At 41.0% G+C, this 20,887-nt stretch overlaps 1 protein-coding gene across 1 annotated transcript in view; it reads right to left on the minus strand.

The window, feature by feature from the left end:
• Positions 1-20,887, minus strand: part of HMGA1 (high mobility group AT-hook 1) — a 36,832-nt gene that overhangs the window by 14,583 nt on the left and 1,362 nt on the right. The window contains exon 2 of the mRNA XM_026719996.2: positions 9,008-9,116. Coding sequence (XP_026575781.1) covers positions 9,008-9,109 — 102 coding nt within the window. The 5' untranslated portion in view covers positions 9,110-9,116. The remainder of the gene's footprint in view (positions 1-9,007; positions 9,117-20,887) is intronic.

A 20,887-nucleotide genomic window follows, 5' to 3' on the forward strand; every position in this document is an offset into this window, starting at 1 on the left:
TTCTCCTTCTCTCCCATCATTCTTCCTTTCCTTTCCTTTCCTTTCCTTTCCTTTCCTTTCCTTTCCTTTCCTTTCCTTTCCTTTCCTTTCCTTTTCCCTCCCCTCCCACCAGGCTGGGTGGAGGATGGTGCACTCCCATGGACTTGTTGAGGATCACATAACGGTGACTGATTGTGGCAATGCTGAATCAGCAGTATTGAAGAAGCCACAACTTCCCCAAATTTCATTGCCGCAGGAGAAATGGATCTCAGCATTTTGCAGATTAGTCAACTTGAGGACTGATATTTTGCCCTATAATGCATGGTTTCAGTTAAAGATTACAGATACAAAAAAAATAGTAGTATGTAGAAGCCAATGATTTAATACCATTAGCCTTTCTCCAAGCAAAAAACAAACCCTAGATACTTTCCCAACGTACTGCTGCTGCCGCGTTTGAGGCACCAGCCCCGCAGGCTCACCCCATTGACTGTTGCACTGGAGTGGTGCAAGGGGCTCAATGGGGTGAGCCTGAGGAGCCGGCGCCTCGAACGCAGTGGTGGCGGCATGCTTTGCTCTGCTTTTTCAAAGTGCTGCCGCTATCGCATTCTGTCTGTCTGTCTATCTATCCATTCATACATCCATCCAAAAGGTCTGTCTGTCTGCCTTCCTGCCTACCTATCTACCTGCCTGTCTTTCTGTCTACCTACCAACCAACCTATCTATCCATCCATCCATCCAAAAGAATGCCTACCTACCCGCCTGCCTGCTTGCCTCTCTTTCCCCCTCTCCCTTCCTCCATGTTCGAGGCACCGGCCCCGCAGGCACATTGAGCAAGTAGAGCAAAGCCAGTCTGGGTGGGTGGGTGGGAGGGAGGGAGGGAGGGAGGGAGAGAGAGAGAGAGAGAGAGAGAGAGAGAGAGAGACGACCTGATGCAACAGATTGAAATGAGGCCTAGTTTAGACTGAGGCCCTTTCCCACATTGAAACATCTTTGGCAGCACACTGAAACATCTTTGGCTTCTTTTAAAGGTTTTGTGGATGAAACATGGTCAAGACTATCAGGAAGCTCTCACATTTTGTTGAGGCTTTAAACAGGATCCATTGGACCAGATCTCCACCCTTAAAAACTACTTTTTCCCAATGTATTACAGTGCCAAGTTTGAAGAACGCAAAACCAAAATGTACTGGTAAATTACAAGGAGAACACACACATACACACACACTCCCTTCTAACCCTGCTGGAATAGGTGATTGGACTAGAACAGCAGTTGCTGACCGGTGGGCCGTGAGAAAATTTTGGTGGGCCGCAGAGAAATCTCACCTTCAGAGCATCTCCCCAAAGCAGTTAATCCAAGCTGCACAGAAACACAAGGCTGTGCCGCCCACATGGCCCACAGGAACGCTCCCCACCCACTCAGTCCTTACCTGGCAAACTTGCCTGCTAAAATTGCTATTTTTCCTTTTTCCGACCATCATCTATTCTGCTGTGCCGGGAGATTTAGATTAGCTAGGAAGCAGGAAATGGTTGGATTTCTTGCTTTCTAGCTAGCCTTTAGAAAGTTTAGATCTTCGGCTCTGCCAAACCACCTTTAGGACTGAAGGTTTGCTTGCAAACAAATTCAGTGCGGACTCACGGCAAGCAAATTTGAGAGACTGAGCTAGCCGATGGCAGATAGATGGACCACTGAACAGATTCTTTGAGCAACTCAATCTGTCTGCTTTGCCTGATTTTGGGTAAAAATTGCTTTTTTTATAAAAAAAATTCAATATTTACATACATGGTGTGTTGTGAGTTAATTCTGTGAGTTTGCTTGCAGGCAAATTTTATGTGACAGACTGAGCTAGCCAATGCCAGATAGATTTCTGAATGAATCTGTGATTCTGTGAGCAACTCAATCTGCCTGCCTGCTTTGCCTGATTTTGGGTAAAAGTTGCTCTTTTTTTATAAAAAAATTCAGTATTTATACAAATATTTATAATATTTACATAAAAGCCATGCCCAGCCAGTTACATGACCAAGCCACACCCACAAATTAGGCCATGCCCACAGAACCAGTTAGTGGTCCCTGGGATCTAAAATTATGAGTTTGGTGGTCCCTGAGGTCCAAAAGGTTGGCGACCCCTGGACTAGAATACATAACTCATTATCTTTCTTCTCCCTCCCTCCTTCTTTATTTCTTTTTCTTTCTGTCCCTTCCTTCCATCCCCCCCTTTTTTGTCTGTCCCTTTTTCTTTCTTTACCTTTTCTCTTTCTTTTCTTCCTTCTCTCTCTCTTTTTCTCTCTCTCTCTCTCTCTTCTCTCTCTTTCCCTCTCTCAGGCTCACCCCATTGACTTGGTGCACCGTTCCGCTCGGACTTGCTTGGGCAGATCCCTCTGGTGCAACAGGCTCAATGGGGTGGACCTGCGGGGCCAGCACCTAGAACACGGTAGTGGTGGTGCGTTTGAAAAGTAGAGCAAAGCCAGAGGTCGGTAACTTTTGCTGCAAAGAATCACAAAAGCTTCTGGGCTGTGCACAAGAAGGGACTACACATATCAATGCAGTTCAGCAACATAAAATACAGAAATACAAATAAAACAAATCAACAAGAATTGGCAAAGCATCTCTGATTAGATTTTATTCACTACTAGAATCTAATCAGAGATGCTTTGCTGATTCTAGTCCAATGAGCTGCTCCAGCAGAGTTAGAAGGGAGTGTGTGTGTATGTGTGCCTGGCTGTCAAAACTCCCAAAACAGGTCAAGTAGCTCTGGGGAGGCCAGTCATAAATCAGAACACTTGCTAAACAACAGAGGACCACTTGTATTTAGTTTGCAGGGTCACCTGGCCACGCCTACCCAGTCACATGACCCCCAAACCACACCTACCCAGTCATGTGACCACCAAGTCACACTGAGCCAGCAAACCACACCAGCCAGTCACATGACCAGCAAGCCACGCCCTTGTAGCAAAACCTCAGGTGATAGTGATCTGGACGAATCGGTATGTGCAGGTAAGCCTCCGTGAGATCTATGGATGTCAAACAATCTCCCTCCCTGACACTCTGAAGACTGGATTGCAGAGTGTGCATTTTGAATTTTCGGTATATCAGGTAGTGATTCAGTCCTTTTCGATTGAGAATTGCTCTCCAACCCTCCAGGCTCTTTGGAATGATGAATAGTATTGAGTAAAACCCGTGCCCCTGCTGGTCTTCTGGAACTAACTATATCCTGGATAGGCAGTAAATGCTGAATAGCTCCATCCCATCAGATTTCTCCTGGTTGGAAGATTGAGTAATGGATAAAGAACCTTGGGGCTTGGATCAGATTTCTAGTGATAGACCGGGCCTTGTCGTGTCTAGTACCCAAGTGTCCATTGTCATCTGCTCCCATTGGTCTGCAAAAAGGTCGCTTGGGACGATGGAAGGAATGGTTGCGTCTCTCGAAAGGGCTGTTTATTTTGTGGTTGGGGCTTGTTCTTATCCCGGAACGCTTGGGACTGAAAGACATGCCTCTGATCAAATGACCTTTGAGCTCATTGAAAGTTTGAAGTTCGGTCTGTAATAAGAGGAAAGGACCACTGAAAAGATGATGAAAACCTGCTATCAGCTCTCCACAAAATAGAAGGCAGGATCTTCTGTCTGTCCCTGGCTTCTACCAGGATTGGTTCCGGTGAGGCTCCAAACAGCTTGCCAACTTTATATGGAGCTGATGCCAACTTCCATTGTCACTTGGTGTCGGCCTGCCAATACTTGAGCCACAGGAGGCGTTGAGCCACATTGGCAGCGATGGCCCTTGTTGTGGTTCGCTGGCAGCAGGTGTGGGCGGCAGAGGTCTCTGATAGCAAGGACTTGGATGAGGGGCCTGCATGTGATGCAGGGATGGTGCCAGGACTATTGTAAAGTGGGGTGCTGCCTTCGGAGCTTGTGGAGTCTGATAGCAGTAACACAGAGGACCCTGGGGAGCCTGTGCCAGTGCACGTGCGCGCAGGGCTGCTCAAAGGAAAGAGCAGCTGAAGCAGCAAGAGTGACTCGGGAGTAAGGCTGGAAGGTGATGGCCCCTCCCATAAGGGATAAAAACCAATCCTCGGGGATGTGTTCTTTGCAGGAAGCAAATAAGTTCTTTAGACTCAGAGTCCTCTTTGAAGCCCTGCTTACTCTGGTTTGTTTTTGAAACTTCTGTCGGTAGATATTTAATCAGTAATTAGTTTTCTGTTCTTGACAGCCTTTTGCAACCCTGATATCAGACAACTAGGTTTAAATGTCTCTTGGCTGGGAATGCACTGAATTCCCAGCACCACATTAAAAAAGGTCTGCTTTTATACAGTTTGTGTTTGTTTAATTTGAACAAGGCTTGGGGGTCAGAACAGCCCTGGAAGCAAACTTCACTGAATTCAGGGTGGCATCAGCTGAGTACTCTGCCGCCGTGATCATTTTGTTAAAATCCTGATGGGTCCTCATGTCACTGGTGGGCACCCTCTTCTGCATCTGGCAAAGCCAAATCAAAGAGGCTCTAGTGAAGAAAGACGTAACTGTAGCGGTCTTCACAGCCCATGCAGCAGCCTGGTGTGTTTTATGCAATGTCAGCTTGGACTTTTTATGGTCCACTGAGACCATTGTCTGCATCATTGAGGGTATTCAAGGATGAAGCCAGCGCCAGTACCGATTCGTCCACTTCGGGGAGTTGTAAGGTGTCTGCCAGAGGTGTGGCCACATTGTAAAAATTTTTATCAAAGGCAATGGCACTTGGGTAAGTCCCTGACAAGTCCACTTGTCACTGAACCATATTAAAGAAAAGTTTTGGAAATGGAATCACCTCCTCCTCCTCCATTGGTTCGGCAAAAAAGATCACTGGGCTCTATAATGTCCAGAGCAGAATCTGGCAAGACAGTGTCCAAATCCAATTTAGTTGCACTTTTGGCCTTAAAAAGTAGTGACCTAAACAGGTGAGACCTAAAAAGCCCTTTAAAAGCTGGTTTGTCTGGGGCCCTCCTATCATCCTCTGACAAGTCCTGTTCAATCTCACCTTCCTCTATTGAGCTCTCAGATTGAAATCTGGTCAGAAAAGACCGGAGAATATTGTACTTCAAATTCTGATGGATCTCTCTAAACTTGGTATGTGCCAAAGGAGGTCCCTGTAGTACAGGTGCCTAATAGCGGCCTTGCTGAATGCCTGCCGCGTAACCCTGAACTGCCTCCAAGATCCATCTTTGAGCTTCTTGGGGCATGGGCTGGTCAGACTCACTCACTTGGCAGAGCCCTGCTGTGGTTGAAGTAAAGGTCGCCTCCACTGGAGGGCCCGTTCTTTTTCTAGATAAACCTTCCTGCTGTCCAGGTGTTAGAAATGGTGCAGGGTTAATGGGTCCCATCTGTAAGGGTCCCCTGCAGATCTAACTCCTCCTTGCCTTCTGGGGCCCAAGCTTGGGATCCTGAACTATCCCTATGACTCACTAGTTGAGATCGATCCAAAGGTGCAACTGATATCCTCCATCAAAGGACTCAGTTGCTTCAGCCTCTCCTTTTCCTTGGTGTTTTTAGCAAACTGCTTCTCTAAGGCCTCCTGAAGCCTGCGCTCGGCCTTCTCCTGAGCCTTAGGGATTCTTTTATTGGCAATAGCCTTGACCTTGCTCTTGACAGCTGCTCCTTTGGCTGTTCTACTAGTCCTAGAGGAGGTCCATTTTAACCCTTTTAGGCCCCTTCTGCCTAACTGTGGGTGATCCAAGCCTTGGGAGGATGAAAAACTGGCATTAGGATCTGCCATTTTTGGCCTACTCTATCTTCCTAATCAGAAAAGTTAATCAAAACTATCTAAAGAACTAATCTAACTTCGTCCCTAGACAAGCTGTTCCAAATAAAGGCACTAGGGCCTGGTCTCATCACCCAATGTCCTTCTGGAATGGCCTCAAACCCTCTGAGCCTTCTTCTCCTCGACCACCTGATATGCTTCTCAAGCAGTTGAGGCAAAAACGAAACTGCCCTGGACTGCTCTCCTCCAGTGGCAGGCTTCCAGGGAGCTGCAGTAATCACCACAGCTAGTCTGCTTGCAAATCCGGGACTAACTTCGGTAGCGATTCTTCTCATGCTCCACAGCTGATTTGCTCCAAAAGGCACTGCACAACTTTAAATAAGCAGGCAGACAGGAATCCGTGCTCTTTCTTCCATCCAGAACTAGCCCCCTGCTATTTTCGCGCCTTACGTTGAACAGCCAATCGTCGGCTTTTGCAAACTGCACTATTGCTGCTCCGAGACTGCATTCCCTAAAGGGCAGGCAGTCCAGAGGGCCTCACCTCCTCCTGTGGAGCGCAACAAGTGCTACAGTCCTGGGCTGCACTCCCTCGAGGGGCAGGCAGCCCACCAAGCACTTTCTGTAATAAAATCCAATCTCGATTCCCCTGCAACCGCTGTAGCCACCGGTCGCTTGGGGAACTTCACTGAGTTGTGATCTTCAAAATGGCGGATTCCATCCAATTCCACCTTCAGCAGCGTTCAAGAGATTTTCCTGCACAGTGGGCTGAAGCCCCAGGGTTCAGCACATTGTGAAACTGATCTTGTCTCTCTCCTTGTCTATTCTCTGCCAATTTAAACCCTATTAACTTTAAGTCCAAAGCTTCCAGGGCAAACTTGGAAGAGCTTAAGAAAGCACGTCTGACTGAGCAGTAGACGGAGTTGAAAACTGGGGATCATTAGTGAGGAGGAGGCATGTTCTCAGTATAAACAACTCAGTCTAAAGAGCAAGCAAACCAGAGTCATCCCACACTGTCTGGATTCTATCGACACCACCCTAGAGAATAATCTGATCTTGATCTTTTTCATGTAGAACTAAGACTAATTTTATACATGTAGAAAGAATCAGAGTTCCCAAAACTTTCATCAGTAAATCCATGGCCCAACCTCCCATTTGCAGCCCCTTAGCATTTTGACACAATGAATCAAAAATCAGCAGAAAAATTACCAAATTTAGCTTGGTAACTACTAACTGGTTCTGTGGGTGTGGCCTAATTTGTGGGTGTGGCTTAGTGGTCATGTGACTGGCTGGGCATGGCTTGTATGTAAATATATAAATACTTATATAAATATTGAATTTTTTATAAAAAAGAGCAACTTTTACCCAAAATCAGGCAAAGCAGGCAGGCAGATTGAGTTGCTCACAGAATCATAGATTCGTTCAGAAATCTATCTATCTGCCATCGGCTAGCTCAGTCTGTCACATAAAATTTGCCTGCAAGCAAACTCACAAAATTAACTCACAAAACACCATGTATGTAAATATTGAATTTTTTATTAAAAAGGAGCAACTTTTACCCAAACTCAGGCAAAGCAGGCAGATTGAGTTGCTCACAGAATCATTCAGTGATCTATCTATCTGCATTCGGCTAGCTCAGTTTCTCAAATTTGCTTGCCGAGAATCTGCACTGTATTTGCTTGCAAGCAAACCTTCAGTCCTAAGGGAAGCAGAGCCGAAGATCTAAAGACTAGCTAGAAAGCAAGAAATCCAACCATTTCCTGCTTCCTAGCTAATATCCCAGCACAGCAGAACAGATGATGGTCGGAAAAAGGAAAAATAGAAATTTAGCAGGCAAGTTTGCAGGGTAAGGAGTGAGTAGGCGGGGAGGGTTCCCGCAGGCCATGTGGGCGGCGCAGCCTTGTGTTTCTGCCCAGCCTAGATTAATTGCTTTGGGGGGTGAGATTTCTCTGCGGCCCACCAAAATTTTCTCACGGCCCACCAGTGGGCCATGGCCCACCGGTTGGTGACCGCTGCTATAGTGAAAATGTTACTGCAAACGAACAGTTGCATTTTCTTTCTTATTTAGTGAGCCTGTATCACTAAAGACAAATATACTTTGAAGTAGAAGAAAGGATCATGGCCAACATGTTTGCAGAACAGGCTATATGGAATACTGTTTCTTAATTACTTATAGACATTAAATATGAACAATAAAACTACTGTTAAGGCAGAGAAGCCTCATTTTCATAAGCCTAAGTCTAAATGCTATTGCTATAAACCACAGTACAATGGATTTATGTTTTTTTTAAATGATGTTGTTACAGAAGGGTAATGTGTAATGACATCATGCAAACAACATAAATGCCCGATACCCTACTTTCCAACTGAACATACTTCCTTCAAAAACAGGTATGTCCTGCCTATAATTAGTTCACTGAAATGAGTTTTCACAGTAAAGGGAAACTCAAGAGTTTGAAAATGCAGAGCAAAGTGATCAGGACAGAGACTGAAATTCCCGGAATTGTGAAGTGATTCCCCATCACAATCTTCTATTAGCTCATATTACAAAGGATAATGTGATTCAAAGTCCTTTTGAAGATTGATAGTAGCGAGATAAAATATGTAAACTCTTTAGAAACACGTTTACTCAGTGTGTTCAATGAAGACATAACACAATATACTGTATTAACTGTTTTAGAACCTCTACTTATTAATAGGACTTAGTTGAAGCTATGATCATATTACAGATGACAATATTGCAGAGTTGTAGACAATTCTGAAGAGTTCCCAAACTTTCAACCCTTTCAGATGAAATAATCTCTACAGGGAAACTTCATTCTTTCTGGAATTAAAATAAACTACTCTAAGGCAATATTGCTCTTCTAGTATACCAGACTACTGCATTCACTGAACTTGTTTGGGTGCTATTGGAGTACTTTCTAGTTTAGGAAGGAAAATATTTTGATACTTGTGAATTATGAAAATGGGCAAAGATTCAGAATTTGCTTCAGTACTCCTCTACAGAACTGTGTTTGTCCCAGAAACAAAGGAGTTAGAGACTGTCAAAATTACTGGCAGCATCATAAAGCAAGATGCCCTGATTCCCAGAGGAGTTGCTTTCATTAAATATGCAAAGTAAATGACCTACTAATGTTTAACTTTCATTGTGTAACATCAATAGCTTTGGTTGCACCATAGTAATACTGCTTTGTATTTTCCTTTACTATGACTCAGTTGCTTTAAGCAATAATCAGTCAGAGGCAAAAACCATAGCACATCTTGCAAAAGCTTCCCCTAATAACATGAGGGAAGCTGGATACTGTACAAACCTGGGGTTGCTTCCTGGGCCGACCTCGTCCTCTCTTCTCTGAAACATCCTTGTCTTGTTTAGCAGACAGGGGCTGGCTTGATTTTGCACTGGATTCACTCATCTTCTCTCTTTTAAAAGGACAGATATGAAATGATTCTGTTAATTCTTTTCTCTCAAATGTCAACGAATGTAGAATTAAAAGTAGATTTTATTCTGGCTATTAAAATATCAAACCTTATGAAAGGGTATGAACAATGCAAAGTGCATTTAAGGTTCTGTCCTCTCCCTGCCCAGAAAGCAAAAGAAAAGCCCAGTCTACACTTTCAAGAGGTGCTCTTAACCAAGCAAAGAGGAAATGTCCTCTATTTGCCTCAGTAGGGAAAGCTGAGTGCTTTGAAAAATGGATCTATTCAGATCAGCACGCTCCAAAGACATCCAAAGGGCCCCCTGCTCTAAATTTGTGTGTGTGTGTGTGTGTGTGTGTGTGTGTGTGTGTGTCTGTCTGCTTCACTGCAGTACAACATACAGACTAACACGAACATCATGAATGACCATTATTAGAAGAGTTGGCTGCACTACTCTGTCATCCTGCCAAGGTTGAAACTAGAACACTTTCCGATTTTTATTAAAGGCGAAATGTTTTACTGGACTAAGAATATCAGTGCTTCTTAGAAGTTAATCAGACTCACTTCACATTTATTGTGGTACCAACAGATTATCATCTAGCTCTTAGAATAATTTCTTTTACAATTGATACCCGATTAAATATGCAGTTAGTTATTAGCTTTATTCCATGAATTCATTAATTTATCATTGAACGATAGAAGAATAACCTAAATTCTGAATGAAAAAAGAAAAGAATATGGTTTGTTTTAAATGAAGCCTCAGAGCAAAAAGCATTCTCTGCTATGGAAAAGAGGGCTGCGTTGACAGACATTTTTTTTAGTAAAGCCCTTGTACTTTAAGGTGAATTCTCTGAAGATCATTTTGAGTCTAAGCCTTATGACTACCACAGCACTACCAGTGATAAAAATATAACGAAGAGAAATTAATATCCTAGCATTTTGTTCCTTGCATATTCATAACCAACTGTATATTGATGCTAAGTAATAAGGAAGATGTTTCCCCTACATAATGCAGAAAAAAATGTGGTAGATTGGGCATGGAAGCATAAAGAAGAGGGTCAGCCAGCAGAGTCTTACATGTGCAATCCAAAAATCTAAATTGTGCAAGAATAGGAATTTAGGAAGATAGCTATTCCACAAAAGAATTTAAAAAAATAGAAAACATAGGTCAAAGTTATTTAAAGCCAAAATCAACGTAATAAATGTATTTTAGAAACTATAAGGTCTTCTGCAAGACAAAATTTAAATAGAATTCTACAAAAGTTACTATGGGCAATCAACAGGAAAAGTGCATTACACTAAGATATCCTATTTAAACTAGACCTAAGACAATTATTCCCAATTTAAAGGCATCAAATGTCTTTATATCTCAAATCCTCATCTAGCATGGCCCATCAGGTTGAGAAAAAAAGGACCTAGATACTTTCTCTTAAAAGCCAAACTCACATCAATTATGCTGTATCACTATGACAATACTACTTTCTCTGAGTGGGACAAGAATGATGGTAACACTGCTACAAGAGGAATATCTGAACTGCCTTGTGGGAGGGACTTTAAATCTTATGCATATAGTACCACTTCAATCAAAATCTCTGCTTTAAGATAAAAATGCCAATGCCAATGTGCCACCTCATGTGATTTTGTATTGTTTTGCTCTTAGCTACATTTCCAATCACACACAGCAATATCCTATTTCTTGAATCTGTTTATCTGCAACTTGACAACTGTCAGAATCTATCAGAAACAAGGCCATAAAAAGGTAGACTACCTGCTGAGCTGTTTCCATGGTGTCCTCTATAACCAGGGGGAGTCATTAGGCAGTGACTCCCCCACAATAAATACCAATGTATCAACTTCAAATGCAGGGCACCTTGTCTCCAGTTCTAAAAGATTCACATTGACCATGTTTGACCAAACCATTTCCCTAAAATTAGCTGACTTTGGGCAACCACAGCATATCATCTAACCATACAATCTCTCTCTCTCTACCCCCACTAGAATGTCTAATATAACATATATAAAAAAGTCCCAAATCAATGTGCTAATGCCTTTGGATGTCAGAAACTTTCCTCCTCACAATTATTTAGAATTTTGTTTGCATCCATGTCGATGCAGACATGTTCCTTGGTATCTGCCTGGCTATCTTCTTGCCTTTAGAGTTTGCTTAGACAAACTTTATATAAAAATTCAAAATTATGGATGCTATAAAAACCTCTTCCTCTTCAATTACAATAACATTTGGGGGGGGGGCATAGAGATTGTATATTTATACTTAAAAATAAAGAGGGGTGGATGTGTATTTTACCTGCCATGAAAAAATAAGCTGAAGTAGGTAGACAGCGTATTATAAGGATTAGTGAGTAGCAACTTCAGTAATTGTCCTTCTGGCAATGAGTGTTTTGGTGACCAGCTAATTCCACCATGTACATGGACTGCCTTTGTATATGATGGCCTTCCCATCCCATGACAAACATTTTCTTAACATTGCCACAATTTGCACTTAATTTCCAAATGTGGCCAGAGATCCAAAAATGTGCCTTCCCCTTCTCTTACATACACCATTAGAAGTTTACTCTGTGGCATTAACAATTAGAAATAGACATCTTGAAGCTTCCTATAAACAAAGATCTGAAGAATATAGTTCATAGGATTAGGCATTTTTAAGATACTCAGAATACTTGATAAAGCTTTACTATTTACAAATATTGCCAGTAGCAAAAGCTTGTTTCTATCCTTATTCTTAAATGCAAAGCATAAGGTTTAAAAAGGTTCACATTTTTTAGATTACAATATTATCTAAATAATTTTTCTTCAAAGCTGATAAATTCAAAAAGTTGAAAGGATCACTTTTTCTAACAAAACAAACTCAGCTAAATTATGAGAGTTTTATGAGATGACCAAAGGAGATTTAGCTGCCTGCAGGATGTAAATATTTCTAGGAACATTGTTTAAAAATTATATACTCCAGACAGATTTATGAACTTTGAACACAGAGAAGTACTAGTCTTTTTTTTTACAAAATTGACTCATACTCAATTATGGAAGTGATTCATACTTTTTTAAAAAAGAGCCAGACATCTATAAATAATATTTAGCAATGCTTACTGTAGAGTTGAATTTACTGAATTTAGTGTCGATTTACTTTGGAATAAATTTATTAAGGACTGAATAGTAGTCTTTAAGGCACTGCTATGAAATTATGGTCCCTATGTCATAGGTTTCAGTGAGGATTAAAGGTGGCCAATCTTTTTCAATCTTGGTATCAACTTGCTCTTTCTGATACACTGAGGCTACATGAAGCATGTTCAATAATGTTGTAATACCACTGGAAAGTGCACAGCCAGAATTTTCGAGGCCATATTTGATGGTTTAGTGGGGTAAAAAGATAATAAGTGTTTCATCCCTTAAATAAATCAAAATGAAAAAAGGGAAAAGTGGTCCCATTCAATTTGGGGTTGTAAAAGAGGTACTGAGAAAGATGCATGTAGCCAATAAATTCCTTATGTATGCCATAGATAAATCTATCTACTCACCTAAGATTAAAAAGCCACCATCACAAACCACACAGTGAAGCCATCAATACATCTTCACATAAATATACGCTGCTCAAAAAAATAAAGGGAACAAAAAAATAAGACATCCTACATCTGAATGAATTAAATATTCTTAGTAAATACTTTGTTCATTACATAGTTGAATGTGCTTGACAACAAAATCACACAAAAATTATCAATGGAAATCAAATTTAGCAACCCATGGAGGTCTGGATTTGGAGTTACATTCAAAATTAAAGTGGAAAAAAACACTACAGGCTGATCCAACTTTGATGTAATGTCCTTAAAACAAGTCAAAATGAGGCTCAGTAGTGTGTGTGGCCTCCACGTGCTTGTATGACCTCCCTACAATGCGTGGGCATGCTCCTGAGAGGTAGAGGATGGTCTCCTGAGGGATCTCCTCTCACACCTGGACTAAAGCATCCTCCAACTCCTGGACAGTCTGTGGTGTAATGTGGCATTGGTGGATGGAGAGAGACATGATGTCCCAGATGTGCTCAATTGGATTCAGGTCTGGGGAATGGGCAGGCTAATCCATAGCATCAATGCCTTTGTCTTGCAGAAACTGCTGACACACTCCAGCCACATGAGGTCTAGCATTGTCTAGCATTAGGAGGGATCCAGGGCCAAGTGCACCAGCATATGGTCTCACAAGGGGTCTGAGGATCTCATCTCGGTACCTAATGGCAGTCAGGCTACCTCTGGCCGAGCACATGGAGGGCTGTGCGGACCCCTAAAGAAATGCCATTGATGTGTTGCGTTGATGTGTCATCCTGGATGAGCTGCACTACCTGAGCCACTTCTGTGGGTTGTAGACTCCGTCTCATGCTACCACTAGAGTGAATGGGCGTTGGTAGAAGTTACTCTGAACGCCCTTTCTATCTATGCTGCGAGAGAGTCCAGGATGGGTTGACTCCTTCCTATGACGTCATTTAGCTGAGTCTGCACTAAGATATAAAAGCCTCAGGAGACCAGGATGGGGGATGGAAAGGCTCATAGATAACTTCTCCTCCCCTGGGAGGGCTTGGCTGGGGCCCTTCTGCACTCCCTTCTCTTGAATAGTTCTGTTGAACTGCCTCTCTAAGGCTGCATGTCTGCGCTTTTCTGCCCTCAACTCAGCCTGAGTTGCCTTCTTAGGGGCTAGAGCCTTAGCTCTCATTTTAGCAGCCACCTCCCTCTGGACTGATTGGATGCATTGCCAACGACTTTTTCTCTTATTGGGTTTAAGAGACTGTTCCACTGGGGGGACGGACTCTGCCTGACCCTTATCTTGCTCCATTTGAAGAATAAAGGCTTTTACGATGGAAAGAAACTGTTTGTAAATTTTTTGTATTAAGCCCCTTAGGGTATAAATTGGGCCCCCGGCTTACAAAAGGGCCGCTCACCTCGTGGTGGAAGGCTTCAATCCAAGATGGCTGCTGACTATGGGAAACAGGCTCTGAGATCGAAGAATCTCTCCTTAGGCTATGAAGGGCCCCGAGTGAAGTCAGCAAAGGAAAGGGCAGCCGCTGGCCACACGATCAGCTGGCTGATGCTGGTATTGGTTTGCCGATCGCTTCTGACCGCTCAAACCACAGGCATGGGGGAGGTCTACAGACGCTGCCCAACTTGCCTGAACAGCACTCTGGCAACGGTGCTCCCAACGCTGCAGGAGAGCCTGCTCTCCTGGAAGAGCAGCTGCCCAGATTCTGGGAGCTGCTGAAGCGAGGAAAAAAGGTACTGAAGATCGCTAGTGAGTGCTATCTACAGAACCTCAGCTGGCTGAAGCGGTTATTGGTTTGCCAATCGCTTTTTATGACCGCTCAAACCACAGGCATGGGGGAGATCTACAGACTCTGCCCAACTTGCCTGAACAGTGCTCTGGCAACGCTGCTCCCAACGTTGCAGGAGAGAGAGAGCCCTGCTCTCCTGGAAGAGCAGCTGCCCAGATCCTGGGAGATGCTTGAAATGAGGAAAAACAGTACTGAAGATCGCTGGTGAGTGTTATCTAACAGAAGCTTTCAGAGACACAGCTACTGACTGAAAGGAGCTGAGTCAAAAGCTGCGGTCTCTTCTGGGGGCTGGCTTTTATATCTTAGTGCAGACTCAGCTAAATGTCATAGGAAGGAGTCAACCCATCCTGGGCTCTCGATGCAGCATGGAGGAGAAAGCACCGCCAGCATTCAAAAGTGACCAAACCATCTGCCAGAAAGCATAGGAACTGAGAAGTGGTCTGTGGTCACCACCTGCAGAACCACTCCTTTATTGGGGATGTCTTGCTAACTGCCTATGCTTTCCACCTTGTCTATTCTATTTGCACAACAGCATGTGAAATTGATTGTCAATCAGTGTTGCTACTAAGTGGACAGTTTGATTTCACAGAAGTATGATTGACTTGGAGTTACACTGTGTTGTTTAAGTGTTCCTTTTATTTTTTTAAGCAGTGTATATATCTATTACATTATTCCCTTTTGTGGTAGAATAAAATTATGCAAAAGCAGAGCAAGCTGAAGAAATTAACATGAAACAGAAAAAAAGCATAGCTAAAATTACGTTACACTAACACTATTCACTATTCACTATACTCAACATACTTTCCTATCCTTAAAATCCACCCATGCCTTTCCCATACACTGATTCATATATTGCTTTTTGTTCTTCAGGCCTCATCAGCTCCACCCAACCATAACTTTCTTGGTCTTCCCCTTCCTCGCAAGTCATGTTTGTTCTTTGTGTATTTGTTTTGTAATTCAATCCTCATTTACTCTCTGCATGTTCAAACCACTTCCAGTGTATTTTTTTTCATATTGGTCACTCGCTTTTGAATTCAATACACAGTCATCCATCACTCATTCATTCTTGACTCCATCTCTTTTTGATGTAGCCACACACTTAAGTATCCGGTTTCCATTGCATTCAAGTGATTGTTATGTTCCTCTTCATATATCCAGCTCTCGCTTCCATACAACTACATGGGCAAAAAAGCATGTTGTTATTCACAGCCATTTTTTGCTTCTTTTGGCAAACATTCATTCTTCACCATAGATAAAATGCAAACTACTACCTTTTCTATTTACATATTTTAAAATGTCTCCATATCCCCATTTTCAATAAATGTTTTAACATGATGTACATCAATTATCTATTTTGTCATATAACTTACAATCATCTATCCTATTTTCTCTGTAAAAAGCTTTTATTTTTGAAATCACTAATTTTCAAATGAAAACTCCTCATTGCATTTGCACTGTACAATTTAGCACTTGCTGCAAATCAGTCTCAGCCAACAAGGCATTGTCTACACACAAAGTATACAAATTCACATGCTCAACCAACTTATCTTTAACATCACCACAAACATATTAAATAATAGAGGCATCCTTACCACTTGCATAATGCTGAAATGCTGATTAAGCACTTTATTTTCACACAGATTTTACTTCACTGCATTCGGCAAACCAACTTTCAATACACTCTTGGAAAATATCCCCTAACTCACTTATTTACTTAATCATAGGTTTTCTCCAAATAAATTCATATACTATTTCTTTTTCAATAATGTGTTGGAAGAATAAAGATAGGTTACACAGCCCTTGTACTATATTCTCCTCTTCCTTGAATCAGAATTCTATCAAAATTGTTCCTAGGCCCACGTAACAACCTAATCCTCTTGTAGTTTTAGCATTCAGTTTTTCTTTTTTGTGGGAGAACATAATGGCATTCTTTCAGATATCAGGCATAGGTGCTGGCTTCACACGTGAACCACATCCATTTTTTAATGTTTCTTTAGTGATACCAACTATTAGTGCAATCTTCTAAGATTTTTCACAGAATTTATTTCCATTTCATTAGTGTTTTCTTTGACACTACGAACATTTCAATCTTTGACATATTACTTTTATTCCATGTATACCTCTCAAATATTCTTTCTAATAATACACCATCACTTCAATTTCATCCCAGCAGTCATTCTGTTTCAGTGGCCTCTTTTACTTCTTTTTTTCTCAAAACAAGCATAATGTTCAATTCATATGTCAAACTTCTTCAAGCTAGTGTCTTCTACAGATATTAGATTGCAATTTCTGTCATTCCTAGGCAAGCTGTCTAAAGTTACACATCTGGATGGCACCAGATAGGAAAAAAACCCTAGTTTATAATCTTAACTCCAAAAAGAGCTTCATAGCATAATAAAGCTATTAGGTTTATCTTCTTCGGTATTGTCACAATGAATTGCTTTTGCATTCTGTTTATAAAATCTCACAATTTGTGTAATTTTAAATTATTTTCCTGTTCCCCTCTTCACATCTGTGTGTGTGTGTGTGTGTGTGTGTGTGTGTGTGTGTGTGTGTTCACATCCCTATTTATAGATGATGATTTATTTGCTGAACTGATAAGACTTTCCAACTAAAAAATATAGCTTTCTGATGATACCATGTACATTTCTTCTTTCTACAGTCTGTTGTTGGTCTGATGGAAATTTGAATTAAAACTTGGATTGTCTCAATGTGGATTTCACATTTTGTTAATAACTTGGTGAGGATGATTGCTTTTACGTCTTCAATCATTGTGCATGAAAGTTTTCCAGTGTTCAGAACTCAGTACCAGCTCAATGGAATTCACAACTTTCTGCATTTTCCTTAGTCCATCCTGACAGGTTTTTAGAAGGGAAAAGTATATTTCTTGAAAATGTGTTGATCTGGTATTGATTATATTGTTATATCCTGGGTGGTTATTAATATACTTTCTAGTTCATGAGGTGAAAGCAACAGTATGAATACAAGGTGGCTTTGTAGAATTGAGATCCTAGCTTGCCTTGAGTAGCATTTCGTCCTCTTTTTTACTCATGAGGAGTAAGACTGGTTTGCCCAAAGTCTTGTTGCAGCCAGGAATGCTACATGTGAGTGAGAATAGAAAAATGACGTAAATTTGGGGAAATGTAACAACACACTGAATAACCTTAGTGAAATGAATTGTTAGCTAGATAATATGAATGAATGGGAATGAGATGAGAAAATACAGAAAAAGTAATTAGGCCATTAAGAGACTTAAGAATAATTGAGAAAAATGTTGCATACTCAATATCTGTTTAGAAAAGTTCTGTTTTGAATTTGTGATTTAAGTTTATTCATACATATTACAAAGGAACACAAATCTAAAAGTATGACTGGTTTGATTGTTTATAATAAAAATTGTGCGAAATATACAAAGCCCTGATCTTCTGACTGTTGGGCGACCATTTCTTAATGTCAAAGATTCATGGGGGAAATGGATCACAAGAGAATTATAGTGCAATTTATACATTGCAATGTATTGAAACTCTACTTATATCATTCAAACTCAGAAATAGTTTGGCTTACAACTCTTTCACTTTTAGGGATTATCCTTTATATAGGTAGTCTTTCACTTAGGACCACAAGGAGCCAAAAATTTCTGTTACTAAACAAGATAGTTGTTAAGTAAGTTATGCCCCATTTTATGCTCATTTTGCTACAGTTGTTAAGCAAATCACTGCAATTGTTAAGTGAATCATGTCATTAAGCAAATCTGGCTTCTTCCATTGACTGCTTATTGGAAGTTGGCTGTAAACGGTGATCATATGACCCCAGGACTGTGCAACTGTCATAAATATATGCCAGATGCCAAGTGCACAAATCCCTATCACATGACCATAGGCATGCTGCAATGGTTGTAAGTGTAAAAACCAGTTTTAAGTCACTTTTTTCAGTGGTTATAACTCCAAATGGTCACTAAACAAATGGTTGTAAGCCGAGGACTACCTGTAATAATATCAGAACTTTACCAGGTTCTAAAACAATAACAAGGATACATATGTAACTATCAAATCAAACTGAATAAAAACTACTTGGGGCAAGAATAGTATTCATATAAAACCTTGATATTGCACCTGCCAGATCACCATGAAACCATGATTTAATGAATTCTTTTTTATTAGACTTTCACACGTTTCACTGCAACATACCAGATTTGCAGTCCTCCAAATAACAGACAAGTTTTTAGCATTCCAAGTCATCGGTGTGATTAATATAAATTTACATTATTTGCAATAGATGACGTAAATTTGGATTTAACGGACATCAGGATATGCACATAATCAATTGTCTGTTAAAATCAACATTTCTAGCTGAAAAGATATTTATTTTATTACGTTTTTAAAATCCTGCCTTTATTACTTTATAAGTAACTCAAGGCAAGAAATATACATAATACTCCTCCTAATTTTCCCACAACAGCAGCCCTGTGAGGTGGTTGAACTGAGGGACAGTGATTGGCCCAAAGCCACTCAACAGGTTTTCATGCTTAAAGGCTGGACCAGAACTCACAGTGTCCTGGTTTCAGCACACCGAGAACCTTAACCATTACAGCAAACTAGCTTTAGCTAATGTCTAAAAATTTCATTTAGGCACTGATCCATTTAAAATTAGACTAAAACTTTTAGATTACAAGGAGACTACGTACCTCATTGTTACAGCACTTTAATCAAGTCAGCTGGATGAACACGAAATGTTGCATACCTAATAGATAATTTTTAGATTTACAATATCAATTCCCAATTTGGGAAGGGTATCTTCTAACAGTTATTATTCGAACAATCACTAAATGAACTATTGTAAGTCAAGGATTACTGTCCAAATTGATAAACAATTGATTCAGATTTTGAAAGTCTTATCCCAATTTGAAGAAACCAAGAAAACCAACACACTGCTGCAACAATGAAAGTTAATCTCCAGTTTTAAGTGAATGCTGGAAAATGTAAATCATCCTGTGTCTACATCCTAAAATAGTGAATGCAGGAAGAATGAGGATCCATGGATATATTTATCTGCATGGAAAAAGGAAAATGTTTTTATGCTCTTATGCAGCATCCCTCCATCACTATGTATTATTCTAGACAGCTATTAGGGCCAAAGAGATCACCCATTCCTCAAAATGAAGTTGAATGCCAGCAGTCACAACCTGTCACCCCTAGAAACAGCAATCCTCTGGGGTTATTTTCCTCCTCAAATACAGAAATCTGCCTATTCTCCTTCACATTCCCACACCCTGCTTGCGCCACAACTGTTTGCTTCTATCTGATTAATAACAAATTAAATTTTGAAAGACAACAGGTTGCTCAATCCAAAATGGCTGGCCTAAATCCAAGCAGCACAGTATCCTCCCAGGAGTCTGGGGCACCTTCTGGGCAAAGGCTTGGGTTTGCTTACAATATGCTGGAGGAAAAACACATAAACCAAATCACAAATTTGAAGAGCCTGTTTAAAAATAGGGCTGGCTTGGGAGATCCCTTAATGGAGCATTCCAGGGGGATTCTTTTGAAGCCCCAGAAGATAGGCTATTAAAAACAGCCAGCCCCACTTGAAGTGCACATAATAAAAGGAAGTGATAAGGAAGGCTGGAGGGCCACACAGGAAGGTCAACAGAACTGGAAACTTTTGAAGAGCTGTCCTGCAGGGCACAAATGTTCAGTCCCACAAGGCGTTGATTGGGAGGGGGAGGGGGAGTATGATCCTCCTTGTGAAGAGGAAAAATGGTAAATGGTGTTTTTTTGAAGTTAGCAAGAAGCTTAAAATAAGAGAACTTCGATGGGTAAAGTTACCCACTCCATCTCCTCCTTTTCCACAAAAACTAACTCTCCTGAGAAGTAGAAAGAGGAAATAGCCAAACATTCTCTGCCAACCATTAGTTAATTAGGTTGAGGTGCCTCTTCAAGACACTTCCCCAATTCTGCCAACATCAGTTAGCCAAGCACCAATTAACTATAAGCTGGCAAGGTGCATTACTTTCATGTCTGAACATATTTTTGATTTAAGTTCTCCAATATTTTCAAATTGAGCAATTCACTACATCAAGACTGGAAGCTGGATCTGCTTAATCCAGAGCCTTTAATGAAAAAACCATGAACATTCAAAATCAGTAGTTGCGGCTCACTGAAACTTTATATATATATTATGTACACACACACAGACACACACACACTGGTCAGTAGTGTGTGACCCCCTGCCCCCAACAACAGCCAAAGCCTTTGCTCAAAAATGTAAGCCAAAAAGAATATACAGGCTTTACAAATAAATGAATAAAGTAAATCCGTCTAACAGAAAATATAGTCAAATTTACCAATCATTTCAACATCTGAAAAGCTATAGCTCAGATTATACCAATTTTCCTTTAAAAGAAAACGAAAGTTCTGGCATCTTCCCCTTTAAAAGAGCGGAAGGGGGTGTT

The sequence above is a fragment of the Pseudonaja textilis genome, chromosome 3 (assembly GCF_049901715.1).
Source record: "Pseudonaja textilis isolate UNSWEBS1 chromosome 3, rPseTex1.2, whole genome shotgun sequence".
NCBI lineage: Eukaryota > Metazoa > Chordata > Lepidosauria > Squamata > Elapidae > Pseudonaja > Pseudonaja textilis.